Genomic DNA, 22,810 nt, shown 5'->3' with positions numbered 1-22,810 from the left:
CCACCACGAAAGCCAAACAGCGTTGTCGAACTGTTTCCATGCACCAAATGATCTTTCACCGTCATTCGTTGCACGTGGGTGGCATCAGCTTTCGCAATTATTTCCTTTTTAGGATTCGGGTTTAAAATAACTTTTGCGTGCTTTGAGTTTAACCATTCAAAGCGGTTCGAATCCGGTTCTTCAGAGATGTTCCGTCTTCATATAATCTTAAACCGCGCCCATCCATCTTTCCTTTTAAGAGTTTAAAATAGTAAGCTTTGTGCGCTTGAAAATCGTCTGTCAGCAAGAAAATGTAAATATGCCGTAATCGCAACCAGCGGATTCTTTTTCATCATGACACGCGATGTGTTTCTCTTTCAGAAAAATATCGTGTGGCTATTGAGAAACGAGAGCAGGCTCCGAATAATAAGAATATTTATTAATCGCTGCGCTCCACATTTACACGAAAACAATTTGAAAGCATCGCTTTGGTTTGACCATATTACAAACATTTTTCATATTAAAAAAAAAAATTGCATTGCTGAGCTGGAACAGGACCACACGCAGGTGCGAGGAGTTATTACCTATCAACTGGGAATGAACCAAAAATTAAATCTGACTGAAAGGCCTAAAAACCATTCGGCGTAACGCTCAAATTTCCCGCCTGTTTTGTATTCGCACTGATGGCTTCCGATAAAAACCAGAAAACGTTCGATCATGAAAATGAGCGATGCAAAATGTAAGGATGGGGATCGTGTCACGCTTTCGCATTATGTCGGATCCACTGTTTAAGCTACCTTGTTCATCGATAGTATCTTAAACTCCATTTCTCCGCACACCTGGCGACCTTTTCCGTGGTCTGAATTTATCCAATTCCAGCTCTTCCTTCTGAATTGAAGAATCTTCTGGGAAGCCACCGACATATTTCTTCCATAACATTTTTTCCTCCCGTTTATTCTTCTACGGCAGCCTTTGAACAAAACGAAAGGATTCTGTTTAATCACCAACTCATCACAGCTCGCTTGTGTTGTTCCATAAGGGGATAAACATCCCTTTCGGTTCCAAATTGCTCTTGTGAATGAATCGAATAACAAGATCACTATTATTAAGAGAGACCTCCACGGAGTCAGAGACTCGTCGAAGGAGGGAGACCACATACTACACGCACCAGCTATCATACTTGTTCTTGAATTCATTCCCACTGCTTGCACTCAACATCCAAAGGCAATCCATTCCAATCGCGCACCACCCATGAGAGAAACTTTTTATCTTCACCCTCTTCTTAGCAGCTTTCATTCTCGGCTTCCAAGGATGCCCTCTCGTCCTTTCCTCACCCTCCATAAATTGAAAAATTCCACCAATTGAAATCTTGCATGACCCTTTCAGAAGTCTTAAGTCTGAATCATATCACCCCTCTTTCTCCTGTTTGCTAGTGTCTGCAGTCTACAAATTCTCAATCTGTCTTCATAATCACTATTCCACACAATCCTGATATCATTTTAACACTCTCCTTTTTACTCTCTCTCTCTCTCTTCACTGTATCAGAATCACAACGGAAACCAGGAGACCAGACCTGCGCACAACAGTCCAAGTCTTATCAAGGCCTTGTAAAGCAGCAAAATGACATCATTTTCTTTACATGTGAACGTTCGTTTCAGCATTGCAATTATCTTTTATTTGCAATCTTTGCCAAATGGTCCCTAAACTTCAATTTCCTATCTATTAACACTCCAAGATCCCTAGCCTCATCAGTTTCTTCTAGTCTAATCCCACCAATATAATACTATATTGGATTTGTAACCATAACAAAGAACATGACTTTGCATTTACTGACACCCATTTTCCCATGCCCACAGTTCCAGCCATTTCAAATCATTCTGCAAAGACTGCATATCAGCAGCATTCATGATTACCCTACCTATCTTCTCATCATCAGCAAACAGCTGTATGTCGCTTTCTTAAATCCTTCCCAATATCATTAATGTAGAGATTGAATAACAGGGGACCAATGCAGTGGCTGCCGGTGAAAATTTTAAGTGGGGGTGCTGCATATACAAAATAAAAACAAAAATTCTTTTTTTCCTAATCAATTTATTAATAAATACATTTACATATTAAAAAATTGCTTTATTAAAATTATTTCACCCTCACCACGAACAAACACCAATAATAAAAGTTTCGTATCTCACAGAAATAACGCGCGCAAGCATACGATACACTGCCCAAACGAGCAGTGTCGGAATCGCTTGTAACGTGCAATGACAAGCGTAAACGAATATCGGCGAATCAAGCCCCAATTGGTGCGATAATCCTGACACTGCGGTTGATGCAGTGCATTTGTTTCGTGTAACGATAATTGAAAAAATATTATTCTTTTCATATTTTCAACAGCGACGCTCATCATAATTCAGCCTTGTGTTTATTGGGTTGTTGCAAATGAAATGCCCATTGAATGACTGTCAGGTTTCTACTGGTTGCTGAAGAAAGCAAGCGCTGAGGTACATGCAAATCTTTTAATGCCATGTGACAGCGTCACACGTGGGTGATGCCATTGTAGTATTTGTTTCGTTCAACGAGCAATAAACATTGAATACTACTGACTCAAGTCAATCATGAAACCCAATCAATTAAGGTTGCTATATCTTTATGAGTTCAAATTGGGAAATTCTGCAGCAGCTGCAGTAAAAAACATCAATAAAGCAATCAGTGGAGGAACAACTAATGAGAGATCCACTCGCTGTTGGTTTGCAAAATTTCGCTCATGAGATCTGAGGTTACAAAACGAACCCCTTGGCTATCATCCTTCCTCCATTGATTTGAATGAATTAAAGAATTTAATCGAATCAGATCCATAACAAACTGTACGAGGGATCGTCCAGACACTAAATGTACACTTTTCACGTGTTTCATAGCAATTGGCAATAATAGGAAAAGTAAGGAAGCTCAACAAGTAGGTGCCTCACGAACTCACTGAAGAATACAAAGCACGGTGTTTGGAAGTGTGCTCTTCTCTCTTAAGAATTGAAGAAGAAAGGTTCCGCAACGAATTGGGACCGTGGATGAGAAGTGGATATTCTACTACAATCGCATATGTTCGTCGCAGTGGTTGGGAATGAAAGATGCTCCAGGAAGGACTCCAAAGGCACCTCTGCATCCAATGAAGATGTTTACTGTATGGTGGTCGTCTGCTGGTGTTATTCACTACTCATTCCTTCCACAGGGTGAAACGATAAATGCAGCTCAATATTGTACAGATATGCGGCAAATGCATGACAAATTGTGCCTTAAGCAACCAACACTTGTGAACAGACGTGGAGTCCTATTGCTCCAGGATAACGCCCGACCACATACGGCAGTTTCAACCATACAGCAAATCAACAATTTGGGATACGAAATTGTGCCTCATCCTCCATACTCTGCTGACATTTCCCCCAACAGATTACCATTTTTTCCGGCACTTGAGCCATTTTTAGTCGAAGAAATGCTTTGCCAAAGACGCATCAATTTATCGGGCGGTGGAGGACTTCATCGCTTCCAGAGACATTGATTTTTATAAATGTGGTATAAATAACCTTGCCACACGTTGGCAACAATGCAATGATTCTGCTGGAGATTACTTTGATTAAACCGGTATCCTTCTTCTTTTTATTCTTCTTCTTTTTCAATCGTCCTTAAAATCGGCCATTTCATTTGCAACAACCCAATATAACAAATAAATAATTATATGTTATTTTAACAAAATAAAATAAGATTTACAAAAAATAGTTCACTCTCACCACGAACACGCACCAATAATAAGTTTCGTATCTCACAGAAATAACGCGCGCAAGCATACGATGCGTTGCCCAAACGAGCAGTGTCGGAATCACTTGTAACGTGCAATGACAAGCGTAAACGAATATCGGCGAGGCTAACTGCAATTGGCCTAACATGATAATTGGGACACTGCGTTAGATCGCAGTGCATTTGTTTTGTAATCTAAAGCGTTAATCGAACAATTCCAATTATTAACTATTCAGCCACTGTCGAAACATAAGCTGTAACCTTTAACATGTTGTATTGCATTTATATAATGTTGTAAGCATTGTTATCATTTATAAACACAAACAAAATTTAATTTTTGAATTCTTTCCTTGGGAGTGTTGCAGTACTTATGTACGGGCCGCCACTGGACCAATGATTACCTTAAATCTTGCAGACACCCCCCCCCCCCTGTAGACCACTTTTTGATATTTATTCAGCCATCCTCTTACCACGCTAACAGTCTGTAATTCAAACCCATTTTATCCAATTTATGCAGCAGTCTGTCGTGTTGTATTCTGTCAGAAGTCTTAGCAAAATACAAAAGTATGATGGTGTTTCCATTCCCCTCGCTTGGTTCAATGGTGACATTGTTATAGAATGTGAGCAAGTTGCTAAAACACGACCTTCCCTTAGTAAACCCATGTTGTTCGTTGCAAAGCAGAGATTCGCTGTCAACCCAACCAATTTTTCCAAAATCTTCACCACCACTCCTGAGATGCTAATTGGTTGATAGTTGGATACATCGGCCTTTGCAACTCCTTTCACTACGCGTTACTTCCGCCGCTTTCTATGCACGGTTCGCGTGTTACTTTGATCCGACTTCTTGTTAGTACCACTCCCAACCGGCCTGTCGCCTAGTCTGCCGCTGGGGGGATATATTTTTGCCTTTAGAGGCGTATGTTCACAGGGCCGGTTTGCCTGCTCGCGGGATGAAAAATGCCAGATAAACTGGCGAAAAAAACCGTACTGACCGGCTAACTTGGCTATGCCTGAGGAGGATTCTCACGTCTTCGACGGGAATCGAACCTGGGACACTCCTTTCCCAGGTATATAGTTGCTAAGCGCAAAGCCACTAGGCTAACCGCGCGGATACATCGGCCTTTGCAACACTCTTGTGCAACGGAATTACCATACATTCTTCCCTCTTCTGAGACTCATATTAAACAACCTAGTCAAAGGAATAGCCACTTCAGCTGAACACTCTTTAAGAACACGTGCTGATATCCCATCAGAATAGAGATCTGTAAGTTGTCCAAGTGTGTCATGCAGACTGCAGACAAAAGAGCATGCAGGTAGATTATTATGGCTCTACACGAATGCTAGGAGTATCAGAAACGAAGGGATAGAGTTTGTTGCCTTGGTCAATATGTTGGGACCTCAGGTTGTAGCACTGGCTGTCTAAATCAGACATACTAACTGGTATCGAGTGTAAAGGGGTACAATATTTTTAGTAAGGATAGAGAGGATAGCAGAGGAGGGGATATTGGATAACTTGAATCCAGTTAGAGTTGAGACCTATGATTGTACTACTACTATAACAGCATTTCAGGTGGAAGTGAGTTTGAAGCCATCTGGTGTGAGGTGGAATCTAACGAGATCAATTACATAGCGGGGGAGGTGTTACAGATCTGGTGGATCGGTTGCTAGTGATGAAGAAATGCATCATCATCATATTGACAAGATGAGCGCGAAAAGAGTAATCATAACGGGAGACTTTAATTATCCAAATATTGATTGGTAGCGGTAGAATCTCGTGGGAATAATGAAAATGAATTTATTGAGCTGTTGCGGGACAACTTCCTCAAGCAGCATGTGACAGAAGGAACTCGAGGTCAAAGAGGGTTAGATTTGATTATAGTATCAGAGGGCATTTCAGTTATAGACGTAACTATTCATGCCTCCAGTTGGTGACAGTGATCATGCGGTACTCACTTGGGAAGTGACGAAGTTTATGAATGTTCCATTCAGAAAAGGTTATTACATGCTGAACTGCAAAGCAGGAAATTATGACCAACTGAGGAATCTACTGAGTTCAGTGGATCGGTTGATGGATGGAAAGAATATCGACAGTGCATGGGAAGCATTTAAACAATACTTAAATGATGCGATATCAGTTCCGAGAGTTCGAAGAATAAATAGTGTAAGAGTCAAATAGATGTGTAATCTTATCAAACGAGAGATTCGTAAGAAAAGGACGATGTGGAAGGAATACCGGGTGCATAAGGATGATGTCCGTTGTGAAAATTAATAGCAGCAGGCTAGAATAGTCACAACTGGAAAGCAAAGTCTCAGTATGAAACGACTTCCATAACTACTGTACACTATGCTGAACAAAGCTTTCTTACGAAGATAATGTTTTCGTGTCTGTGGAACGGTTATCTTTCCTTGGTTGCCAACCTGGAGGCTGTAAGAAATGGCTTCCTTCTGAATGGGACAGCCACCGTTGGGAATTCCAACACACAAAATGACCGTTGAATCCACTTTCGATCCAGTAAAAGTTTTTTCTGTCGCCACAGCGCATATTTCAAGTGATTAAATGAAAAGCTTTTCTGAGCTTATGGAACAAAAAGGCAGCGAATTTGTCTTTCCCGGAAATATCCGGGATTTCTCGGTAGGAAATTCGCGAAATCTGGAATTTTAAATTAATGGAGGAAGCAGCCTGAAGTGGACTATTTTATGCAAATATTTTGTGACACGGTTTTTCGAAAGCCAGCAAAATCAATCGACCTTGATAAAGAGAGTGACCTCAAAAGATCGTCTCAAGGCATTAAACCGCTAACATTTCTTGCATTTTTGCCCCTCCCCCACACATCAGCATGGCTCAGTGAGGCAGTTGTCATCAGGCTCTTGTGAAGGACGTGCGGAACAGATTTTCCTTTCAAAGGGCGAGCTGAGATCTACAGATACCGAACTTCGGTTTCTTGGTGGAATTTTGAAAATGTTCGTGAATATTAGAACAGCCAGATGACATTCATCTGCCTTAGATTGACGTTCGTTCCAAATTAGATGTTTCACGTCACACTCAATTTAAATTCCTCGTTTTATCATTTACTTCTACTACACGTTTATAAACTAAACGGCTCGTAATTCAGTTGTTTTCTTTCTTTATTTTATTTCTTGGTATTCCACACCATGTTCTGTGATGACATCAAAAATGCCACGCGAGACTTCCAGGTCGGAGTATTGCAATCCAGACGGAAAATAGCGCAATACATTTTATGGACTTCTTTAATAAACACTGACAGTTCGACGCGAAGGTTACAAAGATAAAAACAATAAAAACACACCGTGATCACTCACATCTGATCACTATCTTCAAATGAGTATGTACTAATAAATTTACTCTTCGAAATAAGTGTTGCTTTGGGGCTACGGCATTTCCTCTTACGACCGATAAACATACACTGCTTGAAAAGAAGTCAACGGACATCCCCGTGGGCAAGGTGCCAGTCGACTGCAAGTGCTACCCTTAGTGGACGACTCGGCGAACGTGACCTTAGTGTGCTTCGAAAGATAATATGTAAAAACTACCATTCGTCAGCCGACATGTTGAGTGCGGAGCTCCCGCCATCGACTGGACACGAATCTGCTCAAAAACGTTCAGAACCGAGGTTCAAACGTTTGTTTGCATGCTAGGGCCGTCATGCGCAAGCCCCACATTACCCGAACCAACACGCAGCGTCATCTTCAGTGGTGCAAAGAGCTCGTGCAATGGAGCCTTGGAAAGCTGTGTTGTGGAGCAACGAATCACGCTCCACCCTCTACCGAGCGGACAGACGGGTGTGGGAGATGACTGGTAAACGTCTCTGACCAAAGTGCGTAACTCCAACTGTGAAATTCGAAGGTGGTTGTGCGATGGTCCTGTTTTTCCTGGTTTCGCCTCGGACCACTGTTGGTGGCGCCACGAACCTTGAAATCCGAGAAGTATCTGAACAAGGCATTGCCCCCTACTTTGTGGCGTTTCTACACCACTTCCAGCATGACAATGCACAGTGTCATAAGGCTGCTTTGTGGACATGATCGCCACCAGACTTGACTGGCCTCTGCAGAGCCCTGATCTCAACCCTATTGAACATCTCTGAGAACGTCAGATTTTGCTCCACAACAGTCGCGGACCTCATTCCATGCCCACAGGAAGATTTGGTCCACAATTCCCATTGATGGCTGTCATACGTATGCCACGCAGGACTGCTGTGGTCATCGCAGTGAAAGGAGGTCCTACATCTTATTAAGGTGAGTGCCATGGCTATTTGTTCCTCATACTATGGTGTCCATTGGCAGTTCCAAGCAGTGTATAGAGGAGGGGAAATTGATATTATTAGACGACAACTGTTGCAATGTTCACAGGGGATCGGGTAGTCCTACGTTACCAGACCCACTGTCATCGCACCATCTGCTTGCCACTCATGCCACATACTAATTTGTCCGTTAAGAGGGTGTGTTCTCGGATGATTTTCTTCTTTGAGTTGGTATAAGTTAACGAAGAAACTGATATTTGTGCTAGGGGAAGGGAAACATCGACACACACACACACACACACACACACACACACACACACACACACACACACACACACAGAAACTTTTATTATGTAGCACACAGGAATGATGACACGTAGCAGAGATCAGACGATGTTTCGTAACAGTATCGTGTGCGAACTAAAGCAACTCGATTACTGATAGAAGCCCAATGAACGTAAGAATATTCACCCGTGGATTTCATGTAGGAAAAACAAAAAAAAAAACGCTCTTGTTTTTTAGATGGAATGTTTTTCCTTTGATCTGGTAGCGTTACGAAGTTATATTTCCGTATTGTGATCGTCACACAGCAAAGACGAGCGAATTTTTGAGCAGCTGGTAAGTGGAAGCGAATTGGATAGGGAGACACCGCAACCCGTCTTGCTCTCCTCTTCTAATTACAGTCAGGGGAATTATCTTCGACATTCCACCAATAAATATTTATCCATGCTACTGAACCCCAATTTCTGCTGTGGGGTCTGCTGCACACAGGATCCACCTGGATATGGAAATACTTCGAGCTGGGAACGAAGCATTTGAGCTGCCAGATGGGCCTAATTCAGTTTAGTTTGTCATCTTAGCACGGGGGGGGGGGGGGAGCGAAGCTAACCTTGTAGCTGCATTGAAAGAAATGAAAGCAATCGCATTACGAGAAAAAAGAGCAGCAAAGTCTGCTCCAAACGCTGGAAAGTGGGATGACCCGAGTAGCAATCGCCGAATATTGAGTACAGCGCCGAGGGTGTGTCTTACAGAACACTGCATGTGCGAACGACAGAAATCGCCCATATAATTTGATGTTCGCTGGCAGATAGATGGCGGGTCGGGAGAGGGTTGAACATCAAACGAAAATGAAACTCGTGCAGTTTCGAACACCCCAATTAAAACGTAAGTGGCGGCATTAAAATGCATTTCGCTTCTCTTGGAGTCTGCGCTCGGTCCAGGGAACATCCCTCAAGTGTACGTTCAAGACGTAAATGGCCTGTCAGTCCGCTGGTCTTCGGACGGGGAAAGAAGAAAATGAAACGTCGACCCTTAAGGGACCGTTAAGCTAAACGTGATGGCGCGAAGCTAAACACCCGTCACGGCGAACACACGTCAGTAATGAATGCACGTAATTAGAAACATACGGCGCGAAACACTCTCAAGAATCGCCGCGTGACTCCAGCCGAGCACTGAAGGCGTCGCCGACGGTCTTATTACGAGAATCATTAGGGCCGGGATTCGACTTGCTCGAACTCCAAATTGAGTCTCATCGATCGGACCCTTTTCATTCGACACGCACAGCGAATTTGCGCAAGTCGAATGCGATTAATGAAATAATTAGCGCTCGCTCTGAAAACGGCCCAAAGGGGTCGTTTCTCTTCCGCTCCTCCGCAGACGCCTCCACGGTTTCGACCAAATTTGGAAGACTGTTTGCGTATCAATCCCACACACGCAGAGCTGCGAAACCTGTAGCACAACCCTGCGCGTGTGGGCGGCCAAAAACACGCATACACTACGTCGAAATAAGTACTGGGACGCCCCTTGTTTGAAAAGGAAAACATGCTGACGTGTTTCCGGTCATCAGCAGAGCTTCTGCCTTCTTCGTAAGGCGAACAGATGTATCCTCTGGAGTCGGATCTGCGTGCCGTCATTGGTATGTAGAAAAGCGGCTTTGGACGAGGAGAATACATCGAAAGGAAACCAGATCGCCAGTAACAACCAAAGGAAATGTCGAGGGGTCAAAGGTGGTATCTGCAAAGAATCAACAGATTCACTTTAATACAAGAACGCTGAGTAAAGATCTGCGTGATGGGAGCTGCACGGAAGTCAAACATCGCATAGCAATGAACGAAGCCGAGTACGCCGATGCAAAGAGCATCGTGGCTGGTCAGAAGCGTTGGAAGTCCGTAAGACGATCACGCTGAGCTCTTTTATCGATCGCATGGGCGAGTGCGTCATCCCCACTGTGAAGTTTCGTGGCGCTTGTGAAAATGTCTGGAGCTGTTTTGGACTTCTGGCTAATGCGATGCTTCCTGCAATGCGATGGTTTCGTGGGGCACATGCAGGCCTCTCTTTCAAGATATGTCGGGCTGCAGGAGCTGCGGATGTGGAAAAACTTGGGCAGCGTCCAGATCTCAGCCCAATTCAGCGTCTTTGGACAAAACTGGAACATCAGCCGGACCTATGCGTTCATCGATGGTCACTGGGCCAGCCGTTATGTCGAAGGAAGAATTCTCCAGAAAATGGTTCAGTGCGGATCACATTAAGGCGAAGTTTCTCAGGCAGACACTCTCCACACTGTTACATCACTCAATTCATTTGACCAGTAATTCTTCATCTGTTTTCTCTATCTTAAGACCTTTTTTTTTTAATTAAAAAAAAAAAACTTATGTAAAAAAAAAAAAAGAAAAAGCGAAGCACTGAAAAAGCAGGAAGTTGGGTGCAATTTAGAAGCGGTACTTGGCTGATCATAATTGTTCGCGATATAAATTTCCCTTTGAAATTTCGGCAAACCGTGACGAAGACAACAATAAAAGCAGCCATAAAGAACGAAGCCAGCGGAGTAGCAAACTGCAGCCAACTCCTGCATTCCCAGTAACGTCCTTTTTTATATCCGAGATTATTTATAACAGCAACACATCTACAAATGACACAATCGCGGTGACAGCTAAATAACATGAATGAGGATTACTAGCAGGAGGGCAAGACGCAGCCAAAATATTGGCGTAGGGCCAGCACTGCATAAAAAAGAAAAAAAATCATTAGCGGGCTCTCGGCTGATGTTCCAGTTTCAAGAATTTATCAAGTGTTTGCACTGATAAAAAGAAAAAATTTTACGATGGCTTGTTTAGTAGTGTGTTCGACACTATCCTGCGGTATGACGCTATTTAGGAAGGCGTAGAGCGAAAAGGGAAATTAATTAAAAAAATTCAAGAGTTCGTATGAGATTAAGAATTTAATGTACGAAACCAAATTGGCTTCAGTAAAGGAATAAAAGCAATTATTGTGCAGGGTAGAATAGCAAAACATCTGTAAAGGGCAAAAGCTTCTCCCTCACTCCCCTCGCCTTCATTTACGTGAATCTGTTGATTAGTTCAGAGAAGTTTACTAGAATTAGCTGCTTCATTATGGCAGCCATCAATTTTTTCATTGAACCAAGGATAAAATTTACTTCACGTCCTATCGCTTTTCGTTTCCGCTGTTATTATTTCAGTCAGAATGCGGAGGAAGCATCCCCTTGGCAGTTTAGAGATTGTCAGTCGAGTGTGCTTCCAGAAGCGAAACAAGTCGAAGAAACGATTCGCTTTCCACCACTAAAATGCGCACCACGCTGGTCTCTTTAAGGGCAAGAGCACAGTGGGTCAAACCTACGATCAGCCTGCAGGCGAAATGTTTTAATGTTCTGAGAACACTCGAGTGGAAAGATGTGATGAGTGAGTATGGATTCAAACGGGATATTTCGTTGGGTGAAAAATAACAAATCTTCGCTCCATCTTACGCTCCCCTTAGCGAGCTAAGCCCAATTGTCGCACTCAAGTTTGCTTCGCTTCGATTAAATCTCACGTTCGAGTGATTAATTCCGTCAAGTCTGTCCTGGCCGTCAATTGGGTATGTTCCTTGGCCACTTTACCTGTTTAGCACATTTTATAAAAGGATTTTCTGGAAGAAAAACCCACCGAATTTGTATGATCTGGATTTTTTCTAGCATTTTGCTGGAAGTAGTAAGAAAAAATGATGGAATAGAATGATGGTAAGTAGTTTTCACCTCCGCAACTCAGAAAAATTGACCGCATAACTGAACGACCTAATGCTAATAATGTTAGTTAGCATTAGGAACACGATAGGGTTGTGGTTTTCTGCCTTGTTCTCCTGCCCTTTTTTCTATGCATGTTAGCTAGATGTCGCACTGAACTTTCACGCGCGACGATGCTGCTGCTATTTGGAATTTGTGCACACGTCCGAGATGACGATGGTTGACACTGCTGCTCACCGATTTCCAAATGTTTGGGCCGAAGTAACTTCTTACTTTTGGGAATAAAATATACGTATTGGATTTTATTTATTTATTTATTTCTATAATGATGGTTAGCTTTCATTGAGAACCTCTGTGTTTGGAGTCCCATCTGCTGATGCGTTGGAGGGGAAGGAAAAAGGTCAACTGGCTCTGGGGATTCTTTGCGGGAGCTTAAAGATGATACGAGCTGATGAGGGGTTTGAAAATTAGAATTGGGACAATTTTCCCGAGAAACACATACTTGGGCACAATTTCATTATTAAAAAAAAAAAGCTGCCATAAATTAACGAAGAATCCACACTTTCTTTTCCACTTTCTTGATTGGCAACTGACGGAATCGCTCTGCTATTGAACATTCCACTTGAAACCGGTGCATCCCTGCACTAAGCTCCCGTAGTTCTTCCTCAGGGCTTTATTTAGTGTACGATGGGAGGAATGCCTAGGTCTGTTCACTTTAACCCTGGGAAGGTCGTGGTCGAAAAAATTGCAGCGTAGGTCGCGTGTATCTGAGAGACACATTCAATACTGGTATGTGCTAAAATGCGATAAAACTTGAAAAAAACACTGCAAATATAATACACGATGGTTTATTTATTTTCAGTTACAATCTAGAAATTATCGAACAAAGAAAAAAAATAACTAACGCAATACTATTCTGACATCGGAGTTCGCGGGATCTCTCAGATACATTTTATTGTCAAATATCATAAAAACGTTTACATAATACGTGTTAAACAAAACTGACCGCATAAACAGTGCGGAATATCACTTCTAATATATGCATGCGCAGCTACTCGTGACCTCCAAGCCATATACTGAATTGTGTAAGAATATTTATATTAAACAATTTGCATGTGTCTGTGAGATCAACTGCGACCTCCGCAGGGTAATGGTCCACCTAACAGGCACTCGCATAGTGTGGATGAAACGGCTTACAAACGTGTTGACCTAAAAAGGTATTCAGCCACACCTTAGGCGAAGTGAATAAACGCTTGCTGAAAAATATACATTTTATGTAATTTGCACCCACTAAAGATGCATTAGTACCGTGGGACGGGCTAAGTTGATTATTGTTGTTATCATCATCAAATTTATGATTTACGTGAATCATAACCACTCTTCAACCAACAGAGTACTGGTTCGAATCCCGCCGTGAGCATGGATGCTTGTCTTTAGGTTGGAGGTGGCTTTCTTCGCCTACAGTGAGACCACGTTTATTGGAGGCCTGAAGTGGCTTGGAAAAGTTCGATGTTTGGTCTCTAGATGAGGGTTTCCGATTATGTCAAAATATGGGTCATTAGAAAGAGAAAAATAAATCCTCGGCCTACTGACGGTTGTAATGTACATATCTCGTAATGATGGGCGGGAGTCACATAGAAAATATCAATCCATTTCCATTGAATAAAAAACTGAGTTATAAAAACAAGTAAAATGCTCGCGGCAGGATTCGAATCGGAGGCCTGTTGGACGCAGAGTGAATCGTCTAAATCATTGCGCGGTGATTTGCTCCACCGCACTGAAACACGTCTTCCGATCAAAGACACAAAAATCGCCTTAGCAGCCCCAACCGTATTAATTCAAGTTCACTCAAACCAAACCAAGCATTTGGCCTCATCCACCATTTCACAACGAAGCTGATCTGTAGAATTTCCCCCTCAATTTATTTATTTATGGTTCTTCTATTACTTCTCAAAATTCAGATATCCTAACAGTCCTCCTTTATCATTTACTTAAACAGCAGACACGTGATAAATGTGCTAAACAATAATAGTAAGTAAACCAGCTTGAAGTAGTTTATTGAATGACCATATCAAGAAATTCATTATTTTTTTTTATATAGGATTTTTTTTCTATTTTTATATAAAAAAAAACCGTACGGACGGTATACCCGTTCATATATGAATTTTTCGCTTGTTTGTTATCACAAAACGTCACTTAGTTCTTTCAGATTCGAATGTAAACAACTGCCAGACATCGAGATCTCTTATGTAGTCAGCCTATCTTGCGCATCGACCAATGAGACTGGATTATAGTTAATGCCACTTGCGAAACTAAATACTGATAAATGAGCTTATTTTATTTATTTTAATTATTTTGCTTTTGCATTGTTAGAGCCCAAAGAAATGCGAATGGACTGCGCTTGCGTACAAGCGTAAAACATAGCGACACAATCAGGGTGACCACATCTACCACTTGCGTACTAGATCTAGTACGTTTAATAAATGTTTAGTGTTTTAGTACGTTCACCAACAGATCTTTTTCCCTTCCGAATAATAATAAGAATAACATAGGATTTGAGTATTTTTCTCTTCTCCCACCTCCCCACATTCAATGACACAAGAATATGATTTTTTCCCATCTCATTGTTCGCTAGTCTTCTCCCCCCCCCCGCTCCCCCACGATCCCGTACTTAGGCAATCCGACTGCATTAGCCAATGAAAATATATTCTTCGCAACCCTTCTCGCGCGTTTCATTCTTCATCGAAAATATTATTATTTAGATTTTACTTTTAAACATGGACAAGAAAAACTTTCTAAATTTAAATTTGATTCTAAATCTCGGGGGGGGGGGGGGAATGTGTAGTGCATCAGTCAGTAAAGTACATAAACAAGCCATTGAAAGTGAAGATCTCAATGCCAGCCCTTTAAACTCACAAGAAACCACTTCTCACAGAGGTAATTCAGATAAAAGAGAAAGTGATGCTAGTTATGATTCAAATTCAGGTTTACAAGGTTCGTCTAAAAAAGATGAAAAAATCATATAAGCAAAAATTCAAAGAAGAGTGGTTGGAGGATCCCTTTCTTAAATCCTGAATTTATTCAGGTAAAAGTAAAGGAGACACTGCTTACTGTAAATTTTGTGATATAAGCATTAATGGTAGCAAATGTCTGTTGATTCGTTATGCAAACACTCCAAAACACAAGCAGAATCTAAAATCTAAAAGAAGCTCACCAGGTATAATGTTTAAATCCAGTTCCAAATTCTAGTCGGGAAAATAAATTAAAGAGACAGAATTAAGATTATGTGCATATGATGCAGACAGGTCCCTTCCGTACAGGGGTGCAAAGAACCCGGGAGGCACAATTTAGAGGCGATATAATCGAACACGTTTCATAAAAAATACAGAATAAATAATACACCGAACTGTTTGTGCATATTTGTCGCCTTCGAATGCGAGAGATTTCAATGAGGGGGCTGAATCGCTGGGCAGTTAAATAAATAGTACGGGCTTCAACACAACTTACTCTAATCACTGCTCTCAGCACATTGAACAAACATTCTAGGAATTTCTCGAGTTTTCTTCTTGATGGACCTGGGTTTCACTCAGGATTTCTCCATGAGTGCAGGTCATCACAAAGATGCCTCCAACGATCTCTCTCTCTTCCATGTTACACCCATAGATTTCATTAGTGGATCTTCCCATCTTGTAGGTGGTCTTTCTGGTTTTCTCTTTGTTCTTGTTGCCAGTTGAATATTGTATATGTCCATCTGTTTTTCCTGAGTCTGGCTATGTGACCTGCCCATCTCAACTTGCTTTTATGTACTGCAGTTACCACATCTTTTATGCCTGATCTCGTTCTTCTTAGTTCCGTGTTTCTAACATGTTCCTTTTGTTGATGTCACAAATCCTACGTTCCATTGCACGCTGAGTTATTCTGAGAGTCTCTTCTTCTTTTCTTGTCGTGTTCCATGTTACATTACAGGGGTATGTTTGTTTATTATATAAAAATAAGTTTTTTTGTTTTTTTTTTACTATTTGTGATTTTCTTTATTTTACTATACATTCCTCTTAATGTGCAGTATAATAAAATGATTCGTAACGTGTTATTGTACTTCGAGATCCTTTAATTGGGGGGGGGGCACAAAATTTTGCACTCAGGCGGCGCAAACCCACGGATCGGCCCTGGATGCCGAACACAATCTGCTTTCGTGGCTCATGGATACTCTTCCAACTCCATTGAAAACAATCTCCTGATAGTGAAATTGCTAAGAAAATACAGTGTGGACGCACTCAATGGAACTATCTTATAAAAAATGCGTTGGCTGTAGATTCACGCGATGAAATCTCAAAAAAAAAAAAAAAAACCTCCCTTGATGAATGGACTCCTTTCGACAAAAGAAAAATTGAAACATTCATCAGCCAAAGATTTTATTGTTTCTGGAGAGTTAATGAATTTAGCAAAATCTGATAAAAAAAATAATAAATAAATACTTCCAGTGTTTCTCTTGTGAGTGAGAACCCCTGTATATATGTAAAAAGCATAATAAATAACCGAAGATTTAATGTTACATTATTTTAAACACTAAAATAAGACTAAAAATTATCTGGTAAATTAATACACATGTGAAGTGCTAGAGTTAAAATTGGGACTTCTCTTATGATGATTGACAACCGCAGCTCTTCGACTCATAGATGACTATAGTGAAGTGAGTTTTCACTTTTTCCTTTTCATATTTGTTGTACATGTGTTAATTTAGCGGTTTTACATTGAGTTCATCTAAGATAAAAAGGTAGTAATATCGTAAATAGAGTAAAACGAAAGCAAATAAAAATCGAGCTTGTTTTTCGGATCTAGTACCTTTTTCCTGCATAAGTTAGTACGAAATAGGTTTTATGGGTGGTCACCCTGGACACAATGTAACTGCATGTTATTCTGGGGTGACGATTAACATTCATCTCGCCACTTATGCCAGCTGCGACGATGTAAACACGTTATGGCAACACGAAAAACGCGTCAAGATCACGAAGCCACTTTTGTAAGAGAGGCGCGCGTCAACATGCAAGGGAATTAGCGAAAGGGCAGAGCAGGAAGAAACCTTCGACGCGATAGGTGGCGCTGCAGTCTGTAAACAAAGCGAACGGTCGCAATCGAGCCGTTGGGAGTCAGAAAAAGAAGATCGGATATCTGCTATCGGAAACCTCGCCGTGCACTGGAAATAGCTCGGTGGAGTAATGCGATCATCGTTCACAAGGAAGACGAAGCTCCGTCAACACACGAAATATTAATGAATGTCGGAAATCTTGAAAGCCTACCAGAAGAGGCTCGACGAACGGCAGAAAGAACCGTCAGCTACTCCTGCCTCGCGCTCCGTTTCGAATAAGTGAGCCGATTTCTCCAGCACTAAGAAATGCGGATCACTTCAGATTTGCCGAATGATACGCATTCGTGCTTGCGTAATTAGTCTGCAAATGGCGAACTGTAATGACGCTTAAGGCGGCCTCGCGATGTCTTTCGGTTGTCTGCGAATGATGAATTCGTGTCGGGTTTCAACATTGATCGATCCACATTTACTGTTCACTAAAATTCTTGGTGAGTCGTAAGATTTTTTTTTTTTTTTCACTTTTGTTCGCATTCTTCCCTTTTTTTTTATACGAGGGGGGGGGCTTTGTGTTTAAAAATAAAACGCCGCTTTATACCACGATGTTGCCTTCGCAGAAATAATTGAAATCGAAAAATTCCGTCCATTAATCCTTGCTAAGCAGGCTTTCCATCAAGAAGTGAACGAATGACAGAAAGATGTACCACTTTGTTAGTTCGTTACTGGATCGACTGCATATGCAGACGCGTTGGATCTTCTCTTAACGAGCACACATCCAATCGGAGGGATCGATGAGAATAAACTCTTACCACTAACATATATCAACATATAATACTAACGATATCAAATAAAAGCTTGTTCCCAGAATTCCTTCCTCTCACTGCACGCGAATGCCATTTAGAGCAGGAAAATTAATTTGACTTGCGAAATCCGTTTGGCTGTGAGAGGAAGAGCTCATAATAGTAAGAAAAGTGAATAAGAGGAGAGGAGTCCATTTGGGCCTTAGGGGAAGATGAAATGCTAGAGGACGGAAGCGGAGAGGGGACTTACCTTGGGTGGCGAGTAGAACTCGAGCATGTATCCGCCGGTGGTTTTCACTAGAGCGAGTCGGCACTTCTCCCACTTGTGTCTGCCGTCCAGGTTGTCTCCCGTGAGGTAACTGACGGTCCCTTCTCTGACGCACTCCACCACGATCTTGGCCAGCTTCGTCTTCTCGTGGGCGCCCCCCCTGCTCCTCCTGTGGTCGTGGTGGGACAGCTCCACCTCGTCCGAGTGCTGCTTGTGGAAAAGCCCCTTCCCCCTCTTCAGCCCTTTGAACGAAAGTCTTCGGAAGAAAGGCCTGTGGTGACTTTTCGGAGACTCCCCCTCGGGGTCGGAGAGGTCGCTGTAATCTTCGTGATTGGCGGCGTGTCCCCCCCGAACGTTTTCTTGCGTAGACGTCTCGTGCACCTTAGACCGCGTTCTGGCGGGGTCCGTGACGACAGTTTCTTGACCTCCGTGTCCGTTAGCGGCGCCGGAAAGGCTTCTGGGGGTCGCCCGCTTTTTTCCTCACTTCTGCTTCGAAATGGTCGAGGAAGAAATCGAGGAATTTCCTGGCGAAGTCGTTGCTCGACACTGCGCGACCGGTGGTCGGGTGGTCGAGCACGAACAAACGATAACTTTGGGCGAATTCCGTGGCTGCGACTCGGGCGTGTTTCCTACAAAAGTCGGGCCATAGGGATCGGACATCGCTCTCCTCGGCGGCGGTCACGACCAGATCGGCCATAGTCGACAAATAGCACGCTCTGCTCTCGAAAGCAGTCCACAAAGATTAACCACATCTACGGCAGCAAGCCGTCCCCCACCCTGCCGCCATGACACAAGCGGAATGCGCAGCCGGGGATGCGCAGATGTCAATAACCGCCGCTGGCACCGCGGCAGCTATCGAAAGACTGGAAGATTTAAAACGGCGTTTGTAAACAGGGGAAACGCTTAAACCGAAGGAGGGGGGGGGGGCTGCGTGGTGACGTATTTTACGGAGGCCAGCAGCACGGCACACTCGCAACGAACGACGGTTTCCGGCTAATGGACGAAACGAGAGAACATCCAGTAGCTCTCGGCTCGGCCTCCTTGCGCGGTGGCTGCACGCGAGCGGAATGAACGAACGCAGTCACGACGAAGACGCGCAATCAGCGACTGGAACGTCACGAAGCGAAATTGAACGAAAAATATTTGTTATCATTCCCGTCGCCGAATAAGGGCATTCAGAGGGCTTCTGAATGCACCCTTCTGCCTCACATGCACCGCTCGGTTCGCAAGCGCGGGTTGCGGAAGGGAATTCTGGGAAAAAATAATAAATTAATTTCATGAAAGGAAATATTTCCTGAAGGCATCGCGCGATGGACCTCGTTTTAAGACGGAGGTTTCTTTTCGCTTTCCATGAAAACGCCGTCGTCAACCCCCATTTCGAATCCTCCATCGAACATCTCGTGCAGGCGTGATGAAGCCCCTCCCCTCCCCTCCGACAGGGGGAGGACGTGGAAGTTCTTCCTTTCTACAAAAACAAGGTTGGAATGAAACGGCTCAAGGATTTCATTTCGAGCAGGGTTGGGGGGGGGGGGAATGCTCGCTGTCTTTTAATGCCGCTTATCGAACCATTAAGTTTTCGGAAGTGGAAGTTTAATTTTTTTTTTTTTTTTGAATTTTTGCTACTGATCAGTTTACTCGAGACTAACACACACACACACACACGATGGTTTTCGGTTGATGTTGAAATTGCAGAAAATTGTACCGCGGTTCAAATTTGCTGCTAATGTTTTATTATTTTTATTTTTCTTGGTGGCTTCCACCAGGAGACTAAACGAACCTCCCTCTGGGATGGAAGCGCTGCGAACTCCATAACTGTCCGAAGTTTTACGCTGAACTAGCGGTGGTTGGTTTCATTTTCGTGACCCGACAATTGACAACGCAGCCTCGCTCAGAAACGGGCTCACTCACGAGCCACCACTCGATGAGATGTTTACTGGTGTCGAGCATCACCCCACGGGCCACGCACCAGGTGGGCTTTGGTCTCGCCGAGTGCATCGTGTCGCTTAACTGCATTATCGACCGGGTTGCTTGCATCGGAGGATGAAAAACCCTCCTACGGATGAGGACCAAGAACGCAGCTTCACAAAAAAAACAGAAAAGTTCTTGCATCCTGGATGGGATTCGAACCCAAGTGTTCATAACCAAACCTCGAATGTCGCGCGATGCAACCCTTCCGAGTTTGAGCCCAAGAGGGATCGAGAACACGAGAATCTCGAGGGCTGCTGGGGAGTGCGTCTGTTGAGGGACTGCCAGGAAAAGAACTCGTCCATTTGCGAAGTAATCCAACTGGAACGCCAATCTACCCTCTCACGCGGACCGGGGAGAAATCCGTTGACCTTTTTCTAAACGGGAGTTGAAAAATGTGCGAAGCCTCTTTCTCGTTTGAGCGTCGCCAATGAAAACGGTCTTTCGTGATCGTCCCGACCGTCTCATTGGAACTCAATTTCGGTTTCGCTGCCAGAAATTTCTTTTCTTTTGAAGCTTCGAGCGGAGTGCGGCGAGTACAAAGCACTTTAGACCGATGTTCGTCGCGCGGTTTCCATCTCAAACAGCGAACTGCAGAGCTTTCGATGCGAAGACTGTGAGAGACGCCGGAGAGGGTGTTCGTCTTCTTGAAACATCCGATTTAAAGAGAAAGGGTTGGATCGCTGGGAATGAATCGGATGCCGACAAAAGTTCGCGCTACCAAACGGTAGCGCAAACTTTTGTCGGTTTGAAGCTCAGGGGGATGTTGAAGGTCATTTCGTCGCATGCTTGAGGTCGTAAAAATAAAATAAATAAAAATATCGATTCCTGGAATCCTCGTTCTCCAAACTCGCCGCGGCGAGCTCAGGAGTGACTGATCCCACCCGAACTGGGAAGAAGGAAACACTCGGTTAAGACGAACAAATTCTTTGAAGCTCAGCCGTGATGTTTATTCGCCTTCGCTTCTGCAAGAAGGGATTCTTGTTTCTGCGTGGATCCCCATGTTGCTGTGGAGCGACCTTTTAAGGGTTCCCCGTGGGGTGACGACACTTTAAAAAAAAAATTAATGGGGACGTCGTCAGGACACAGCGATGTTATCAGCGACTTCATGCAAGGTGGAGAAGGAATGCTTGCAGCTGTTTGTCGTATTTATTTCGGGCGTCTCTTCCGATACTTTTATATTTAAATCGCAGAGAAGCATCGGCACTGCTTATAACCCGCTCCTTCCCTCCCCCTAAACAATAATGCTTGCATGTACGATTCTTCCCCTCATCTGATATGTTTTCAATCTTTTATTTCTATTTTGCGCTCATACAAGGTTCAATCCGTCTCGGGTGAGGTGTGCCGTCCAGAAAGCCTTATTTTTTTTTTTTTAATTCTTCGGTAAAATGGATCAGAGGATTTAAGCAGAAATGCTCAATCGCGCTGTTGCAGCATAAGAAGCAAAGAAATGCCGGAGAAGTTATCAAGCCTGACGCGTGAAGATGACAAAGAACTTCAAATTGGAAAATGTGTCACAGTTTACGGACAGACGGCATGTTTTAGATTTTTACGCCGTTATCGAATTTTAAAGAGGGGAAATTTAGCAGCACCCACGCTGTACAAATTCTAGACGGAAAGCGACCTTTCAGCCGTGAAACTTTGGTCAGCAACAACAAATCGACCTTTCACACAAGCGAGTGTTAAAATGGAAAGCTTTTCGTAGGTGCAAGAAAAATGAAACGCTTCGGAGCATCTCGAATTCCAGCAGTTTTCAATTCTTTAACTGAGTATTTGGCCGATTACTTCACGAAGTCTGCTCAGCTTAAGCCTTGGAACGATCTCCAACCTGCAACAACTTTAATCACACGAAGATGAGTCCACACCTGAAAGCAAGGGTGTCGTGCATCCGACAAGGGGTTATCTCCTTCAGCACTTGCAGGTTTTATTCTTTGGAAAAGAAACAGAATGAAAGAAAAAAATGAAGGCCATCAGCTTCTCGTGTTTACATAGGAAGCTGATGTTCAAGAAAGACAGACACTTGCTTTACATGCTTAGAGAAAAGAAAAGTGGAGGAACGGTGTGAGGGGTGGGTCATTTATTAAGTAGATCGCCGTCTTCTAGAAATGGAGCATTTCGGAACATGTTTTAGGTGCACCACCTAAAAGGCCTGCTTGGCGCATCCTTTCTCCATCCATAAGGCTGCGGGTTCGAATCCCGCGATGGGATGGATGGTTGCGATTGTCCTACTAACTCTGCGAAAAGAACATCCGCGATTCACCACGTTTTCCAGCAGAAGACTTCGCTCTCAAAACCCAATAAGGTACGGGGGTGACCCTACGGAGTCGTGATGACGTCGCATGTGAACAAGTAACTAAATGCGCAACACTAGAAAAGGATTTGAGATTCGTACGCGCAAAAGACGTGCAGCTGAGGAAGATCAAAGATGGAGAAAAATCGTATTGGGGACTTCCGAAGAGATGAAGAATTCGGTTATTTATGATTATTTTAGGGAGGACTAACACGAAATAATAAGATAATAGGAGACTCTTATTTCCTTTTTTTTTTTTTTTTTTTGAAAGGACTGAATGAGTTTGCAAAGTGGATTTCTAGTGAGGATGAAGGGCATAGAAACGAAACAGGAAAATGTCTGTTGCAGGACACAACTTTGCCTTATAT

At 43.1% G+C, this 22,810-nt stretch overlaps 1 protein-coding gene across 1 annotated transcript in view; it reads right to left on the bottom strand.

Annotated features, from left to right (window-relative positions):
• The window catches only part of LOC150095799 (SH2B adapter protein 2-like), a 187,299-nt gene extending 168,070 nt beyond the window's left edge, over window positions 1-19,229 (bottom strand). The window contains 2 exon segments of the mRNA XM_090409973.1: window positions 18,170-18,650; window positions 18,652-19,229. Coding sequence (XP_090266099.1) covers window positions 18,170-18,650; window positions 18,652-18,884 — 714 coding nt within the window. The 5' untranslated portion in view covers window positions 18,885-19,229.
• Between the last annotated feature and the right edge of the window lie 3,581 nt (window positions 19,230-22,810).

Source organism: Typopeltis vanoorti, chromosome 20 (genome assembly GCF_054136105.1).
Source record: "Typopeltis vanoorti isolate ZY-2024b chromosome 20, IOZ_Tvanoo_1.0, whole genome shotgun sequence".
NCBI classification, from domain to species: Eukaryota; Metazoa; Arthropoda; class Arachnida; order Uropygi; family Thelyphonidae; genus Typopeltis; species Typopeltis vanoorti.
The sequence above is the reverse complement of the archived record's forward strand: the minus strand, read 5'-3'. Positions and strand labels throughout refer to the sequence as shown.